The sequence below is a fragment of the Syngnathus acus genome, chromosome 12 (genome assembly GCF_901709675.1).
Source record: "Syngnathus acus chromosome 12, fSynAcu1.2, whole genome shotgun sequence".
Taxonomy (NCBI): Eukaryota; Metazoa; Chordata; class Actinopteri; order Syngnathiformes; family Syngnathidae; genus Syngnathus; species Syngnathus acus.
The window spans coordinates 4,951,415-4,965,770 of NC_051097.1; the positions used below are offsets into that span (position 1 = coordinate 4,951,415).

Below are 14,356 nucleotides of genomic sequence, written 5' to 3' on the forward strand. Positions count from 1 at the left end.
GTTTGTAAAAAAAAATTTTTTACTGACCCCCTGAGATATCCTTGACCCTCCCACGCCCCCCCAAGACAGTTAGTTTGTTACCCAAAGTCTCTGTATTGAAAAAATAATTAACGCACAGCAGCAAAATGTAAATTCAATGTAGTTCAACGTTGCCTACGCGAGAGGTTAACTTTGTCCACCTTAATAAGTGATGATGATTAATTGCTTTAAACCAGTTGTAGTTCAGTTCTCACTATGACCCACTTAGACATGTTTCCTCCTTCTTTCCCTGTGTAGCTAACGACTCTGCGGGCCCCCACCCCAAGCACCCGCCTTCCCCTTTATCAGCAAAATTAGCCTGTCGGGCTTCCAGTGGCATTAGTCATTTTCTATATGACATTACGTCGTCTAAGGTGGCGCTGAGATGGGGATCTATTTTTATGTGGTATCAGCGCCCCGGGAGGCTTGGAGCGAGTGAGGATCACATACATAGTGAGGGGTGAAGCCAGGCAACCATCATGGATTATCATGATTTACGGCCCTGCTGAGAGAGGAGAAAGGAGTGGGAGAGAGAAAGTGAGAAAGAGAGAGAGAGAGGGGAGGGGACAGGGTTTATGGATGACATCATCGCTAAAGCACCGAGAACAAGTGGAAAGTACAGTAGGTGCAAAAAGTTTTCGGCTCCCGAATGAATTAAGGTGCTCCATCTTGCGCCGCGTGGCTACTGTAGGCCTCGCCTTCTGCCATGCGCGCCTCCTCCTCCATCTTCCATCTTTCTCCATCGCATCGATTTGCTGACAGTGCTGAAATGACAAATAGCCTTCGTTTTCGGCCGCAAAGGAAAACCATGTCAATTCTCTTAGATAAAGGCACACAGGGGGTGTTATTATTTGGGGGTGTTATTTGAGGTAAGGCAGTTATTTTATCCCGCCGGGATATGTTAGATTTATAGTGGTCTGACCTGCACGGATAACACAGGACACTGTTTAATTTGGAACAGTTTGTGTGTTTATAACAACACTTGAGATCTTAATGGTATTTCCTTTTTCCTTTATGTATTTTGCTTCCATAATGAAACTTTTTTGTTCAGGTGTTGAAGGGTTTATGAAAGTGTAAATTCACTGACATCCAAGTGTGCTTTCCTTTACTGGCGTATTAGAATGCGGGCAAGCTATCCAGTGGAATAATTTGTGATTCTCTGCATTTATATATTTTTCTGGCTGAGAGCTTTGAGTCACTCAACTGCAGAGTGTGAGGCATGTCGGGCAAAAGTCGCCTCTTTAATTTATAATACCATTCATTATTCCTCATATAGACACCATACACATTAATATGAATAAATGCCTCCCTCTAGTAGACATAAATATTTTACTTAGATTGTGAAAAATGAGTTGCTAACCAAAACAGCAGCACATGATCAAGTAAACAGTATCTTGGCCTTTACAAAAGTATCTGACAATTTGTGTTACAGTACTTATAATGAAACCGGACTGTGTACCTCAGCTTTACAGATGCCACAATTTCAGTGTGTACTGGAATGCATGAGACCATTGATTGTCTGATTGATTCATATGGTGGCCTAGTAAAGATAATCACAGACATTCCAAGGCACCTCTTTTTTGTACTCTTTCTGTGAGAGCTGTGGAGTTATTTATGTGGACGACGACGGTTGAATTCTCATTCTTACACACACACACACACACACGCGCACACAAGTTGACACAAATTAACTTTGGATATGACATTTTACTGTCTGCCATGGGATTAATGCTAAAAGATTGACAGACAGACACACGCAGATGCACACAAACAAATGCACACACACACATTCCACACACACCTCCCATGAGCTGTATTTTAAGTACAAGCACAGTGGGAAAGGATTCCACACATTCTGTTAAGGTATTTGAGAACATTGTGCTCTTTACCTTTGGGTGTGTGTTTCCCCTGTCCTCCCCTCAAACCCTACTGCCGGACACATTATCCCTTTGGACAGCTTTACTTCGATGAACAAACACACAACTATTATTAGGTTCTATCTTATCAAACTGTATTGATCTGATGGGGGCACGGGTCAGTGTAAATCAAAGGCAGCCAAGAATATGAAAAGAGTACACGATCATAAATGCATGCACGTGTCTTGATGAGTTGACATTGACTGTTTTTGTTTGTTCTTTAATCTTAACAGCTTAATTGATTATACCTTTCTTCACAATGTATCTAACAGAGTATAGTCTGTACAATGGGACTGAAGTGGCATCCACACCCGGAATTGCTGCACTGCTTCAAAGGATGTGAGGTAAGACGATATTTTATTTATTTATTTATTTGATTTAAAAAATGTGGTCGTGGATTATCATTATTACTATAAAAACCTGATATGCTCTAAAGACCTGATATGCTAGAAAAAAAATCATCTAGTAGAGCATGCCTGCATTAATTAATTTTCTAATAAATTGAGAAAAGGTCAGACAAAACAGGTAAACATTGTTTTGAAAGAGCTTGAACTGAACTAAATATACATATATCAGGATTCAAAATAGTTTAAATGATAGTCAAATAAAATTGAATAAGCATGTCTGCCCCTTTCCCTCTTATTGAATACATTTGTCTGTCATGATTTGAAGTTCACAATAAAATCTCTTGAACATCGGTGGACTCGTCAAGGCTTTGTAAACGAGGAAGAAAACCTTTGGGAGTGGTTACAAGAGGTGAAGTGTAGTTGACTTAAATCCAGACAGCCAGTCATTACCGTGTCATCCACTGCCTTTTAAGTCTTTAGTTTATTTGTAGGTCAGACTGAGGTCATGACATCAAACAGCATCTGTCTTCTGCAAATATTGCATTCACGTGTGAAGGAATTCCCCTCCACTGTATGTAAGAAATATATGATGTGCGCACTTTAGACCAATTGGATATCCTGATTGTTAACGCAAGTGAAAAGGGTCGGGCCAACCCTATAAATCTCCTCGTAGGGGAGATTTTAGTTTATTTTTTTTCCTGTAGTGAATAGTTTATTGCACTCTCTGTCAGATTTACGATTCTGGTCCACCAAAGGCCAAAAAAAAGGGGGTGGGGGATCACATTAAAAGATAAAGGATGTAAAAGGCCATGTATTGCTCATGAGAAACTACAATTAACACAACCATATCAATATGATACTACTGAAGATGACTGTTTTTGTGTGTTTTTTGAACACAGCCATTCATGGGAGACAACTACTGTGATGCAGTAAACAACCGAGCCTTCTGTAACTACGATGGAGGAGACTGCTGCCAATCCACTGTCAAGACCAAGAAGGTTAGACACACCATTGTACGGCACATGAACTCGGTTTCCTTTTTTTTTTTCTAGATTACATGTTACCATTGGCAAGCCTTTACCACCATAAATAATATAAAGTACTTTTGAAAGAAAAATATATTGGAGGCAATATGTTAAATGAGAACTGTTATGCCCATAAATCCTCGTCCTGGACTCCCTCTGGAGTCATTTTGCCTTATTGATGGTTGCCAAAACTCATTATCAATACCATACTGGCACTTTAAGAAGCCTCTGAGTTCATACCCTGTCTGCAACAAAAGTTCACTTTCCATCCCCTGGGTATGGCTTGGAACGGTAAATCCTGACCTCAACTTGTTTCCACCGCAGGGTGTGTAGGCGAGATGATGCTAGTCTCGTCAGCTACCAGCGACGTAAATTGTGTGACATCATAACAGCGAGACACGGCGTAACACGCAGATGAATCCAAGACACTATTACAGCCACTGTACTATTGAGTAATCATCTTTTTTTTCGTTGTTGTTTTTGATTGGCTATCATGCAAACTTTTGAGAACAGAAACAGAACATTGCACACTAAGTTCTATTATGTCAAACAATGAAGTCTGCCTCGCTTGTAAGCAGCATGTTCATTGATGACCACTGGGGTGAAAAAAAAAAGTAGAATTACACTGATAGGGTACCTCCAAATTCAACCACATTCGTTCCATTGGCAGCCTATCAAAATTGGTCTGCATGACTTAACCAAAGCAACACTGAATTAATCATTCACTGGGCTCCTGACAATCATCTCTATATCTCAGGACACTGAAGCACATCCACAAAAGTTGCTTGGATATTTGGTCTTTTCTGCTTACTCCTCCATGGTACATCAAATGAATGACCCAGTACCACTGTACCAAAAGTGAATCTTAGAAACGGTCAATAATCCTGAACATATGTCCATGTTAGTTGCGGTTGTAGCATTCAGACCTGTGAACATTCCGTTGCATTCCATGTTATTCCCCACATTCATAAACACTTTCTCGACATTTAGGCAGTTGTTAACGTTTTTGCGGTTGGCTGCATACGGCAAAGCACTCGGGTCCTGTGGTAGCAGCAGCACTCTTCAGTGTACCAAACGGGCTTTGTCTGGATCACACTTAGCAGTCGCTGGCAAATGGCATGATTGGAAGTGTAGTTTAGCTTCTGCGCTGCAACATCTGCTTCTCTGGTTTGGCCTCTCCTGAATTTGGCAAGGGTCTGTAGTTGTACTCCTGGCATATCCATCTGTATGTCTGGCTACATTTATACAGAGGTCTATGCGTGTCCCTGGATATTTCACTGTGCCTGACTAGGAAGCCTCTTTATTGCTTCGAATGAATTAGGATGTAGTACAAGGAACATCGTGCGCTTTTCTGATTGTACAGTCGAACATCTCCAGAATGCTTCCTGTCCATTTGCACGGTTCATTTTAGCCGCGCAGACATAAGCCGCAATCACAAGCAGTGCTTTTCTAAGTGACGGCGTTTTGAGCAATGGATTGCATTTCAAGGGAAGTAAAGTTTTGAAAACACAGTGGTGATCACTCTGTTCCTTCTCCAGAAATCTAGAAAATTATACAATATCTTGTTGCGAATATTGGAAAGATGATGGTATATATTTTATACGGGAGTAGACGGCGGTATTCCATGTTTGTTTTCTTAGTTGATTTTACAAAAGTACATCGTTAAATACTTGCTCGAAGCACAGGCTGCAGTCTCTGAACCATAGCCTTTAGCTGTTTGCTCAGCTCTCGCTAAGACCTTGCTTCCTCTTGCAATCCGAGTGCGACGGGGGTTATACCGTACTGTTAAATGTCAGGTCAAGACCAGTTTAAAGCTTAGTACGCTTCATTTAAAGTCCAAAACAAACCATTGCAAACAAGTATTATGAAGATGTTTTCAGGCAGAACCAAGCCAGTGGCTCAAAGTGCACCTTCATTGTGTCATAACATCAAAAAGGGAGACAGCGCCAGCTGAATGAAATACTGAGTCTGCCAAGTCAAATATTTTGATGAATATACCAAGAAGCCCGTGTAATGTATGCTGATCTACATTTGATTTTTCGCTCAGAGGCAAATTTTTCAGGGACGTTCATGGAAGAAGGCGAGTCGCCAGCAGAAGCATTACAAGAACCCGAACGCCCCCATGAAGCGATTGGCTGGAGAACTACTGTGTAGCTTCGTCCAAGCCACTTTGTTTGATTTTTTTTTTTTTTTTTTTAATTTGTATTTTTTTTGTTCTTAGCGCACATTCAGTATAGACAGCTAACTGATCATGAGGAAATATTCTTGGATTTGCCAAAACATGTATTGGATTACAATGGCTGACTCCCCCTTTGAGTTCGGGATGACTTGTTATGTATTATTCCACCCCCAGGAGCTTTGAGGGTGCAAGGTCTAGCTGCGTGTAAGGTCACCTCTGGATCTAGCGTTAATAGTTGCAAGCTGTCAGTCGGATTTGGAGAGGATGAGAGTCGGCAAGCGTATGGAGTAATGCCTTTTGAGGGTTGCCTGCACAGAGCCCCCCCTCCCCTCCTTCACATCCCAATTTTGGAAGAAATTCCTCTCTTGGAAGCTTGAAGCAATATGGAGAGGGCAGCAATTATATAGTTATATGGCTTGGCCCCTCTAAAACAACTTTTGCTAAATGAGACTATATGTTTTTCTGTCTGCTTTGGTGGTCGGCTCTTGAGTTGCCTCCCAGTCTCTCAACGCTGTTTACAGCTCTCCGTCTGACGCAGGAACTCTCAATACGCGATTTGTAAAGTGTCATGACTGATGTTTGTGTCCAAGTTGATGGTCCGCCATTGCCAGCACTGACCACCCCGCGTTTGCTCCTGCTCTCAGCTGCAGATGATTAAACAACTTCATACATCTAAAATGACAGATGAAGATGATGATGGTGCATGTATTTGAAATATAGAAAATATGTTTGCCTTCACTTAAGTATTAAATATATGCATTTGGTAGGTGTCTGTGGTCAACAGCCGCACAAAATATTCAGTAGTTGTGTTTTGCCGGTGGTATCCAGGGTTACTTTCCTACCTTCTCATGTTTTTGCCAGGCTACTGAAATCCCCTGTAATTGCCAACAATTGAATAAACAGCATTTCGCCATAACTAGCTCCAATGCCAACTCTGGTGGTTGAGGGCATTTAAGTAGGACGGGACTTAGGGGTAATGTGAAGGAGGATTGGGGGGTTTTCTCCGCAGCTGAGCAAAGGTAGTTGCACAGCAGTGAGGACACACTTGCCTCTGTTTGTTAGCGATTTTGGCAGTTTGCTGATGTTAAGTGCTAGCACTTATGTAGCCAAACAGAGTTATGCATTTTTTATTTTTTTTGCATTAAGGTTGCCATTCCTACATCCTAATAAGTCTCCCCCTCTTATAAAAGTATTCTGAAGTTATCATAAAACCTTCCCCTATGAAGTAGCAGCATAGATCTTCTTCATCTTGTTTGGTGACCCAGTGACCGATTAGTAATTGACTGGCAATCAATATAGTTTGTATTCCATTTAAGTCTGCCAGGATGGAGATCGTCATGTTTTGTTTTGTCGTTTGTGACGTCCATTTCCAAATGCTTTTGGACACTATCTTCACACCTGGAAATCTATTGTGACTGTGTGCTTGCTTGTGTTGGATTGGCGCCCTTGACACTACATCCTTGCCTTGCCCTTGAAACAGCATTCATGTTTGAAAATCTGCAAGCGTATCAGTCACCAGAGTCTAAAGCCGCCTTTGATACAGTCCAGTCGACACTAGCCTGACATACCTTCCACTACTCCAAGCAATGGCTGACGTACACAGAGTGAAGTGAAATGAGAAGGACACTGTGTTATTTTGACCTGTACCAGAGATGGAAAGATGAGGCTCTGACAGGGTCAACAACCACCAGAAGGTCTTTCATGTCGCACTTACGGCGTGTCTCCCACCCCGCCCCGACCCCCAGGCCTCCCTCTAGCACTGGGATATGAGGCCTCGGGCCCACAAGGCCAGCCAGCCTTTTCACAGCCACCCTGAAGAGAGACTCTCAAGTCAGGGCCAGATGTTGCAGCTGGCCCCCGCCACCCTTTGGGTCAAGGTCAAAGGAAAACAGTTCAAATTTGCCACCCACTAACATTCAATATATATAGAGAGGTAAACCTTGGATAGAAGATAAGCCTTGGTTGGAAAGTGAGGTGAAGTGAGGAATTGGTGGGGTGTGAGTAGGGATAGAAAGATAAACCAAAGTGAGACGTGAACTAAACTGAAACTGGGAGCTCTTGGCCTCATACAGGAACACACATCACGCTGTTGACAGCTGTTTCTGATGCGTATCCGGCCCCGGTCTTGTAAAAATCATCCCATCCAGGCGTCGTTTTCTTAGGTGGGTCCACGGCACTGCCCACTCTGTCCACCCCGCCGTACGTACAAACAACTTCTTTTATACACTCTTTTAAAGGGAGTGCCAACACTCACTCACTTTGTCTCCTTTAACTTGCGTGGCTCAAAAATGGCCGATGGAATCTTTATATTCTTCTTTTCTAACAGAGATTAACTAAAAGAAGTCTGACCAGGCCCGACTAATTTGAATGTTCAAAATTTAATGGAGGGGTCATTCTAAACTCTTGTCTTAACACCTTTTTTATTAGAATTTTACAATATTTTTCCAGTGTGATCCAAAGACTCCTTCATGCTCTGCAATCTAAACAGTCAATTTTATCCCACATTTTCAATTCACAGAAAGGAACAGCCAGTCAACTTTCATTATTGATACCTAAGCTAAAAACAACCCCAAACTGTGTGGTGTGTCAGGCTGGATTAGTCTTATTTTAATGTTCACATTGCATACTGGGAACCATTGTACAAAAAGAGTTCACAACCACTTAACCTCTAATAAGAAATAGTGATGCTGGCAGTAGACCTCCACAGATTAAGCTGATAAGCCACCTTTTTCTAACCCTAACCCAAACAGCTGAAGACCCCCCAGAGAAGCTTGCAGAAAAGGTGGCAGCACATTCTCAGCGTTTTATCCGGTCATGTCGAAGGATACTGACCCCACGATTCTACCAATTAAGATGTTATCAAAGGACAGTAGCAGCCTTCCATCAATCCTTCCATCCAGAAAGCAAAGGAAGAAGAGGTCTAGCTAGAAATACCCCATCCAAAAAATACCTAATTCCTTCTCACTTCTGTCTTGTGCTTAGGTGATTCCATTCCCGATGTCCTGTAACATACGGAACGAGTGCTCCTGTCGGGATCCCAACGCCGTAGAGAACAGAAGGGAAGAGAAGGTCCATTCCCTGGGCTGACCAAACCGATGAAGGAAGAGGGCTTTGGGGTGGGGGTGGGGGGGCTTTGTTCAACATCTCAAGACCCTTTGCACCAACACCACACTCAGAGTGGGTAAGGCGGTAACACCCCCCAACTGCCCCTCGATCTTTATCCTCCATTTTCCTGCACATGCTGCTTTAACAGGCATACCTCTCCATCCTCGCAACCCCTCTGCCTCTGCATCACGAAAAGATCGAGAAAAGACGACAGGACTCACAAGACGCCACTGAAAACGTCATTCCTCAACTATAAGGAAAGTAGCCTCACAGTATCATCATCATGAAGCAAAATGCAGCCAATTATGAAATAGCCAGAAAAAAAAAAAAAAAAAGGAAAACCTAGGCAGGCCGAGGTACTGTAGCATGCCTTTTGTTCAGTGTCTAGTTTAGTGCCCTAGCTCGATAATTACAAAATGAAAGCAATTCCAAATGTGTGTGGGGGAGGGGGAGTGTTGGATCAATAATTATAAATATGAAGGAAATGAAGACACATGTTTCTCAGACACGTTTAGAAGACATGAGGTTTTGGCACGAGTGGTCAGACATTCTGTATCTATTTTAATTTCACTCATGTGTTTCTTCATCGGCACATCAGAGGTTCAAACTCGCCTGGAACGATCGTCTCATTTACACTCCGCAGATTCCACACACAATAACTGAGATAAAATAAACAAACAGTCACAGAAACTATTAAGTAATTACCCTGCCACAGCAGAATCAATATTCCCATACGTCTCGGTTTGTTTTTGTTTAAGCAAATTTCAGAGCGTGGAATAAAAACAACGTCCATGCGGCCTCTGCTACTGCATCTGCCGCTACTCGACTTTTTTGCATTGTAGTATCCTCATGGGGGGGGCGGGCGGTTTACGTCTTTTTTCTGCGGTTCGCAGGGAATCCTTTGCAACCAAAAAATAGCATTATCCATTGATTGCAACTGAAGGAACGTCATTGTAAACACCTCACTTTGCAGTAGTTGGTTTTAGTTTCAGTTGTAGAGTTTGGGTTATTTAATTCTCACGGAACGGTTTCCCCATAAATTCACCTTTCGCTAAGACCTATAACGGCCCTTCCACCATCTCTCCTATTAATTCAGTCTATAAAACTTTTGGAACCAACTTGGTGCTTCCATTATCTCCAGTCACAGTTTTCAAAAGAAACAAAACAGAAGACATTTCAATCACCCTGGCTAACCTTGCTAACACTGCAGATGGTGATTACGACAGATGACCTCATAGTTTTATCCTCTACATTTAGAGTATTTCCGTTGTGTTTGGCAAATGGAAAAAAACAGACTAACAACATGTTTCAAGTTGGAACCAATAACCTTTAAACCTTCCGGGTATTTTTTTTTTAACAGCAATGATATTACAAGGTCACTTTGACCCAGAGTGTGATTAATTATCCAGACATGTAAAAAAAGAAAACAATCGGACTAAACATCGGTTGTATTTAGGGACAAATTTTCTTGCCAACTATTACATTGTGAAATCCTAAAGGCTTTCTCCCCAAAAACTATACTTAAATGCTACTGGGTCACTTTGACCCAGAGTGTGATTAATTAACCAGACATGTCAAAAAAGAAAAAGATCTGACTAAACATTGGTTTTATTTCATGACAAATTCTATTAATAACTATTACATTGTGAATTCGCAAAGGTTTTTCCCCCAAAAATTATACTTAAATATTCTACATCGTTAACTAGTCAATTTGCCCCGCAACGTAAAAGGATCGTTGTAGAGATCAATAATATATCCAAACTTTTGACCTGTATTCTTCACGGTGATTGGCCAGGCTTAGCGAAATGGTGAATTAATTTCATTTTCATGACACACACACACACGCACACACAAGCACAAACAGTGCTGCTGATGCTGCTGCTTGGCTTATCAGCCCACGTTTTGCTGCTCTGGTTAGGTCACAGCGTGACTAAGACACACAGTTGCGAGGGATTCTTCATCACCAAAAATACACACAAGAAACGACAAATATTTTGTAAATATTACTTCTCAATAGAGGGTGAGATTTTCTTTTTCATGTATTTGATTTTTCAACCAAATGTCATATTCAATTAGTGTTTGTAATAATGACTTCAGTTACTGCACTTTTTAAGTTGCCATGTAAAAAAAAAAAGGATGTCTTTCAAAAAAACATATGTAGAAGCTGCTATCGTCCAAATGGTGATCCAAGACAAATATTTGATCCTTTTGCCCCCCATGTGTTGCTTTGACATGACCTTTTCCCAAACTTGCTTTGCTTATTGCGAACAAGAACATCAGATATATCGAAAGGTTTTAAATCCGCCCCAGTGTATATTCAGTAGAACCTCCAAGGTCCATCACATTGTGCTGAGCAATCATTTTGAAGACTACTGTCTTAAACTGCAGTAAGTTCCATTTTTCGGCTCTTTGCCATATTGTGTCATCCTGCTCCTGCGGTGGCACGACAAATATAATAAATTAATAAAAATCATTGCTTCCCCAATTTTTATACTTTTAATACGGCCCCCTGAGCGCCATATAAATCTAAAACACACCCAAATTGCCCCCCAAAAATGTTTACTCACCTTCTCCATTAAGTCTAGTGATATTTCCCAACATTTTGGTTTCATCGATGTTGGAGGTTGTACTGTGCATTTACTAATATTTCAACATATCACAACTAACTCAACTGGACATTTGATTTTCTTTTTTCAAAACTGTTTATTTTTCACCAAGAAACTCAAAGTCAAACGAGAAGGAAACCTAAATGAAGAAATCACAATTATTTATGAATGATTGTAAGGCTATGTTATTCTTATTGCATTTAGCAGAAGACATGTATTATCTTGATATTACGATACAATGTTATGATATATATTAGTACTCTGGTTTCAGTTGTTTTACATACAACTGCAACCAGTGGGGTGGGGGGGCTCAACCTACTTCTTCATGCTGATGACCACAGGTTCAATATCCACCACTCAGCTCCCTTCCTGCTATGCTATTTGAATGGACCATTTGGTTGTTTGTGACTCATGATGACCTGTATCCAAAAAAATCCACGCTTGTCTCCAAAGGCTACAGACTTAAGACTGGATTTTCTTTTGAAGAAGGAGGTATTCTCCTCTCGTAAAAGCCATAGTCCAACCGAGCGATTCACGCAAAGAAGGAACATCACCTCGAAACTGTCGTCATCACAGGATCCCTCACTGTACCTCATGCCTGTAATGTTTGCTGCTTCAATATATAGATATATATTATTTTATTGATTTTTTTTTTCTTTTGGCTTCTCATACCGATGGTGTACATAGTAGAACTATTTATTGAGAGTGTTATACTTTTTTAAGTTATATTTAATGTCCATGTAAGTTATTTTTGACATTGTTCATCCATCATTATTATTGTAATCAGGCAACCCCCTCTGCCCTCACACACTTTTATATTTTTTTAACCCTTAAACGTTAGAAAAGAGACAGTGCTTGCTTCACACATGTAATATGTTACAGATTTAAATTACAGAATGTAATTATTTTTTAACTCTCTTGTTTGCTTTTGGGGAAATAAATTCATGTATGTAGTGTTATAACAACTACAATGTTAAAAATTAGGTACTTTTATGAGACTCCAAAGTACCTTTTTTAAGTTTAAAAAATAAATCCTGTTTGTTTTATGGGTGAATATGAATATTTTCAATGATAGAAAACATATGGACAGAAGAATAAACCAGATTTTTTTTTTTTTTTTTGTAATTGTGGGTTTTCAAAAAGGTCACTATGACCGATCATAAGAGGCGAATACTTTTGAGGGTACCCCTGATTGGTAGGATGAAGTCCATTTTTTTCTGAGAGTGTGGTGCAGGGTGCAGGGTGTTCTTGGATGGTGATAAAAAGGTGTGGTGGAGGGAATGGGTGGGCTGCTTTTCCTGGCCTGGGCAGCTATTTGGCCAGGTGTGAAAATGTGTACTCACAGGGGCCGGACCCCGATGCCCCCACGGCGGCGGTGGCGGCCAGCGCTTGACTGGCAAAGCGACACGTAAGCCACGGGGGCAAGTGAGTCAGATTTTCTCCGTCCCCCTTCCACCAGGTTGGACACCCCCTGCCCCCTGCTCGGGCCCCTGCCCCGCCCGCCTCCTACTCCTTTGACACACTGCCTCATCTGTCACTGTCAGCTCAGGCGGCACAGGGCGGCCAGTGTGGAGCGAGGCCCTGCGTAAAAAAGGAGAGAGGAAGTTTGGGCAGCTTAAAGAGGCGTTTGAAGTGCAAGCTGAAGGAACACACTTCTTCTTGGCCAAGCGCCTGGCTTATCACGTACACTAATATGTTTGGAGTCGTGCTCGCTCCCCTGACAGGCTTTGATATAACTCCATTTATACCAACAGTTGCCACTTTGTTTCTAATTTAACACCTGTTTTTTTTTTGTTTTTTTTTTGCATGCCCAAAAATGGTTAACTAAGACAAAGAAGTCGAGGACTGTTTGAAGCCTCTCCGATCATAAAATACTGATGTGCCATCTTGTTGAAGACATTTTTCTTTGTGTATTGTAACACATGAAGAATTACCTCTCACAGGCCTCTGGTTCTAGACTTAGTCCACTTTTTGTCTCCCTCAATAAAGGTGACTTGTCCTTTTGTTTATTTTTATTTTAAAAATATATATATAGAAAAATAAGTGTATTTGCATATTACGTGGATATCTAGTGGTATTACTGCAATGTTTCGTACCCGATTGCGCAACAAATATATTTTACGATGTAAATATTGATGATTGTATTTGCAAAAACAATGTACTAACTGTTCGGGAGTAGCTCTTGGATGGATTTTTATCCTATTATACAAAAGATGTTGTATATTGTGTCAAAGTATCGCCCGCAAAATACAGTGAGAAAAAAACCACAGTAAAAAAACAAACAAGATGCTTTGCCACGCCCACTTGCAGTTAGCATTTATTTGTCCATAATGGCTCTGTGGAAGTACTGTTGTCAGCTTTCTAGACCATGAATTATATCCAGTGAGTCGTATTTATTTGTCGTCCAAATGAATGGAACCCGAATGATCACTTCTGGGTTGAAATGGAACCTCAGTAGCAACTCTGTTGCTTTTTTTTTTATTATTATTATTATGCATTTAAATGTTTGGTTCAGGCACCAGCCAGTAACTTTTAACAGTTTCTTTGCCCTCACTTTGGACTGTATGAGTCAGATATGCCTTTGGGTCTCCACCGACACTGTAAAGGAGGCCATCGGATGTCTCTCTGATGGCTCCCTCGCTTTTTGGTTTCTTTTTTACAGTATGCACTTTTTCAGGCACATATACAACCAGTTGGACTTTTTATGTTTTCCGTGGATGTTTGTCCTTGCTTTCTTCACAGTTGCAATTATCTCAATTTTTTTGGTGCTTTGGTACATGGCAAAAACATGTCGGAACTGTACTATATTTTCATAAGGAAGAGTCATAAAGATGAGTATCATGTTGATTTTTTTTGCTGTCATTTATTGTGTAGAAATAAAACACTGGTTAAAGTGAGCTGGTTGATGTGTGATTATTATTATTACTACCGTATTTTCCGGACTATAAGGCGCACCGGACTATAAGGCGCACCTTCAACGAGTGGCCCATTTTAAAACTTTGTCCTTATATAAAGCGCATCGGACTATAAGGCGCACCATTAATGCATCATGTCAGATTTTTAATCCAAATCAAATCATTCTCCATTTTATCTTGTTTATTTCAACTTCAGACGCAACAAATTACTTTATAATCACAAAATAATTATCCATAGTCTTTTT

The 14,356-nt window shown here is 40.9% G+C and overlaps 1 protein-coding gene across 2 annotated transcripts in view; it reads left to right on the top strand.

Moving 5' to 3' along the window:
- The window catches only part of pappaa (pregnancy-associated plasma protein A, pappalysin 1a), a 71,666-nt gene extending 57,573 nt beyond the window's left edge, over window positions 1-14,093 (top strand). For both annotated transcript variants that reach the window (XM_037265534.1, XM_037265533.1), the window contains exons 20-22: window positions 2,207-2,278; window positions 3,181-3,279; window positions 8,468-14,093. In XM_037265534.1, coding sequence (XP_037121429.1) covers window positions 2,207-2,278; window positions 3,181-3,279; window positions 8,468-8,572 — 276 coding nt within the window. In that variant the 3' untranslated portion in view covers window positions 8,573-14,093. The remainder of the gene's footprint in view (window positions 1-2,206; window positions 2,279-3,180; window positions 3,280-8,467) is intronic.
- Window positions 14,094-14,356: the final 263 nt, after the last annotated feature.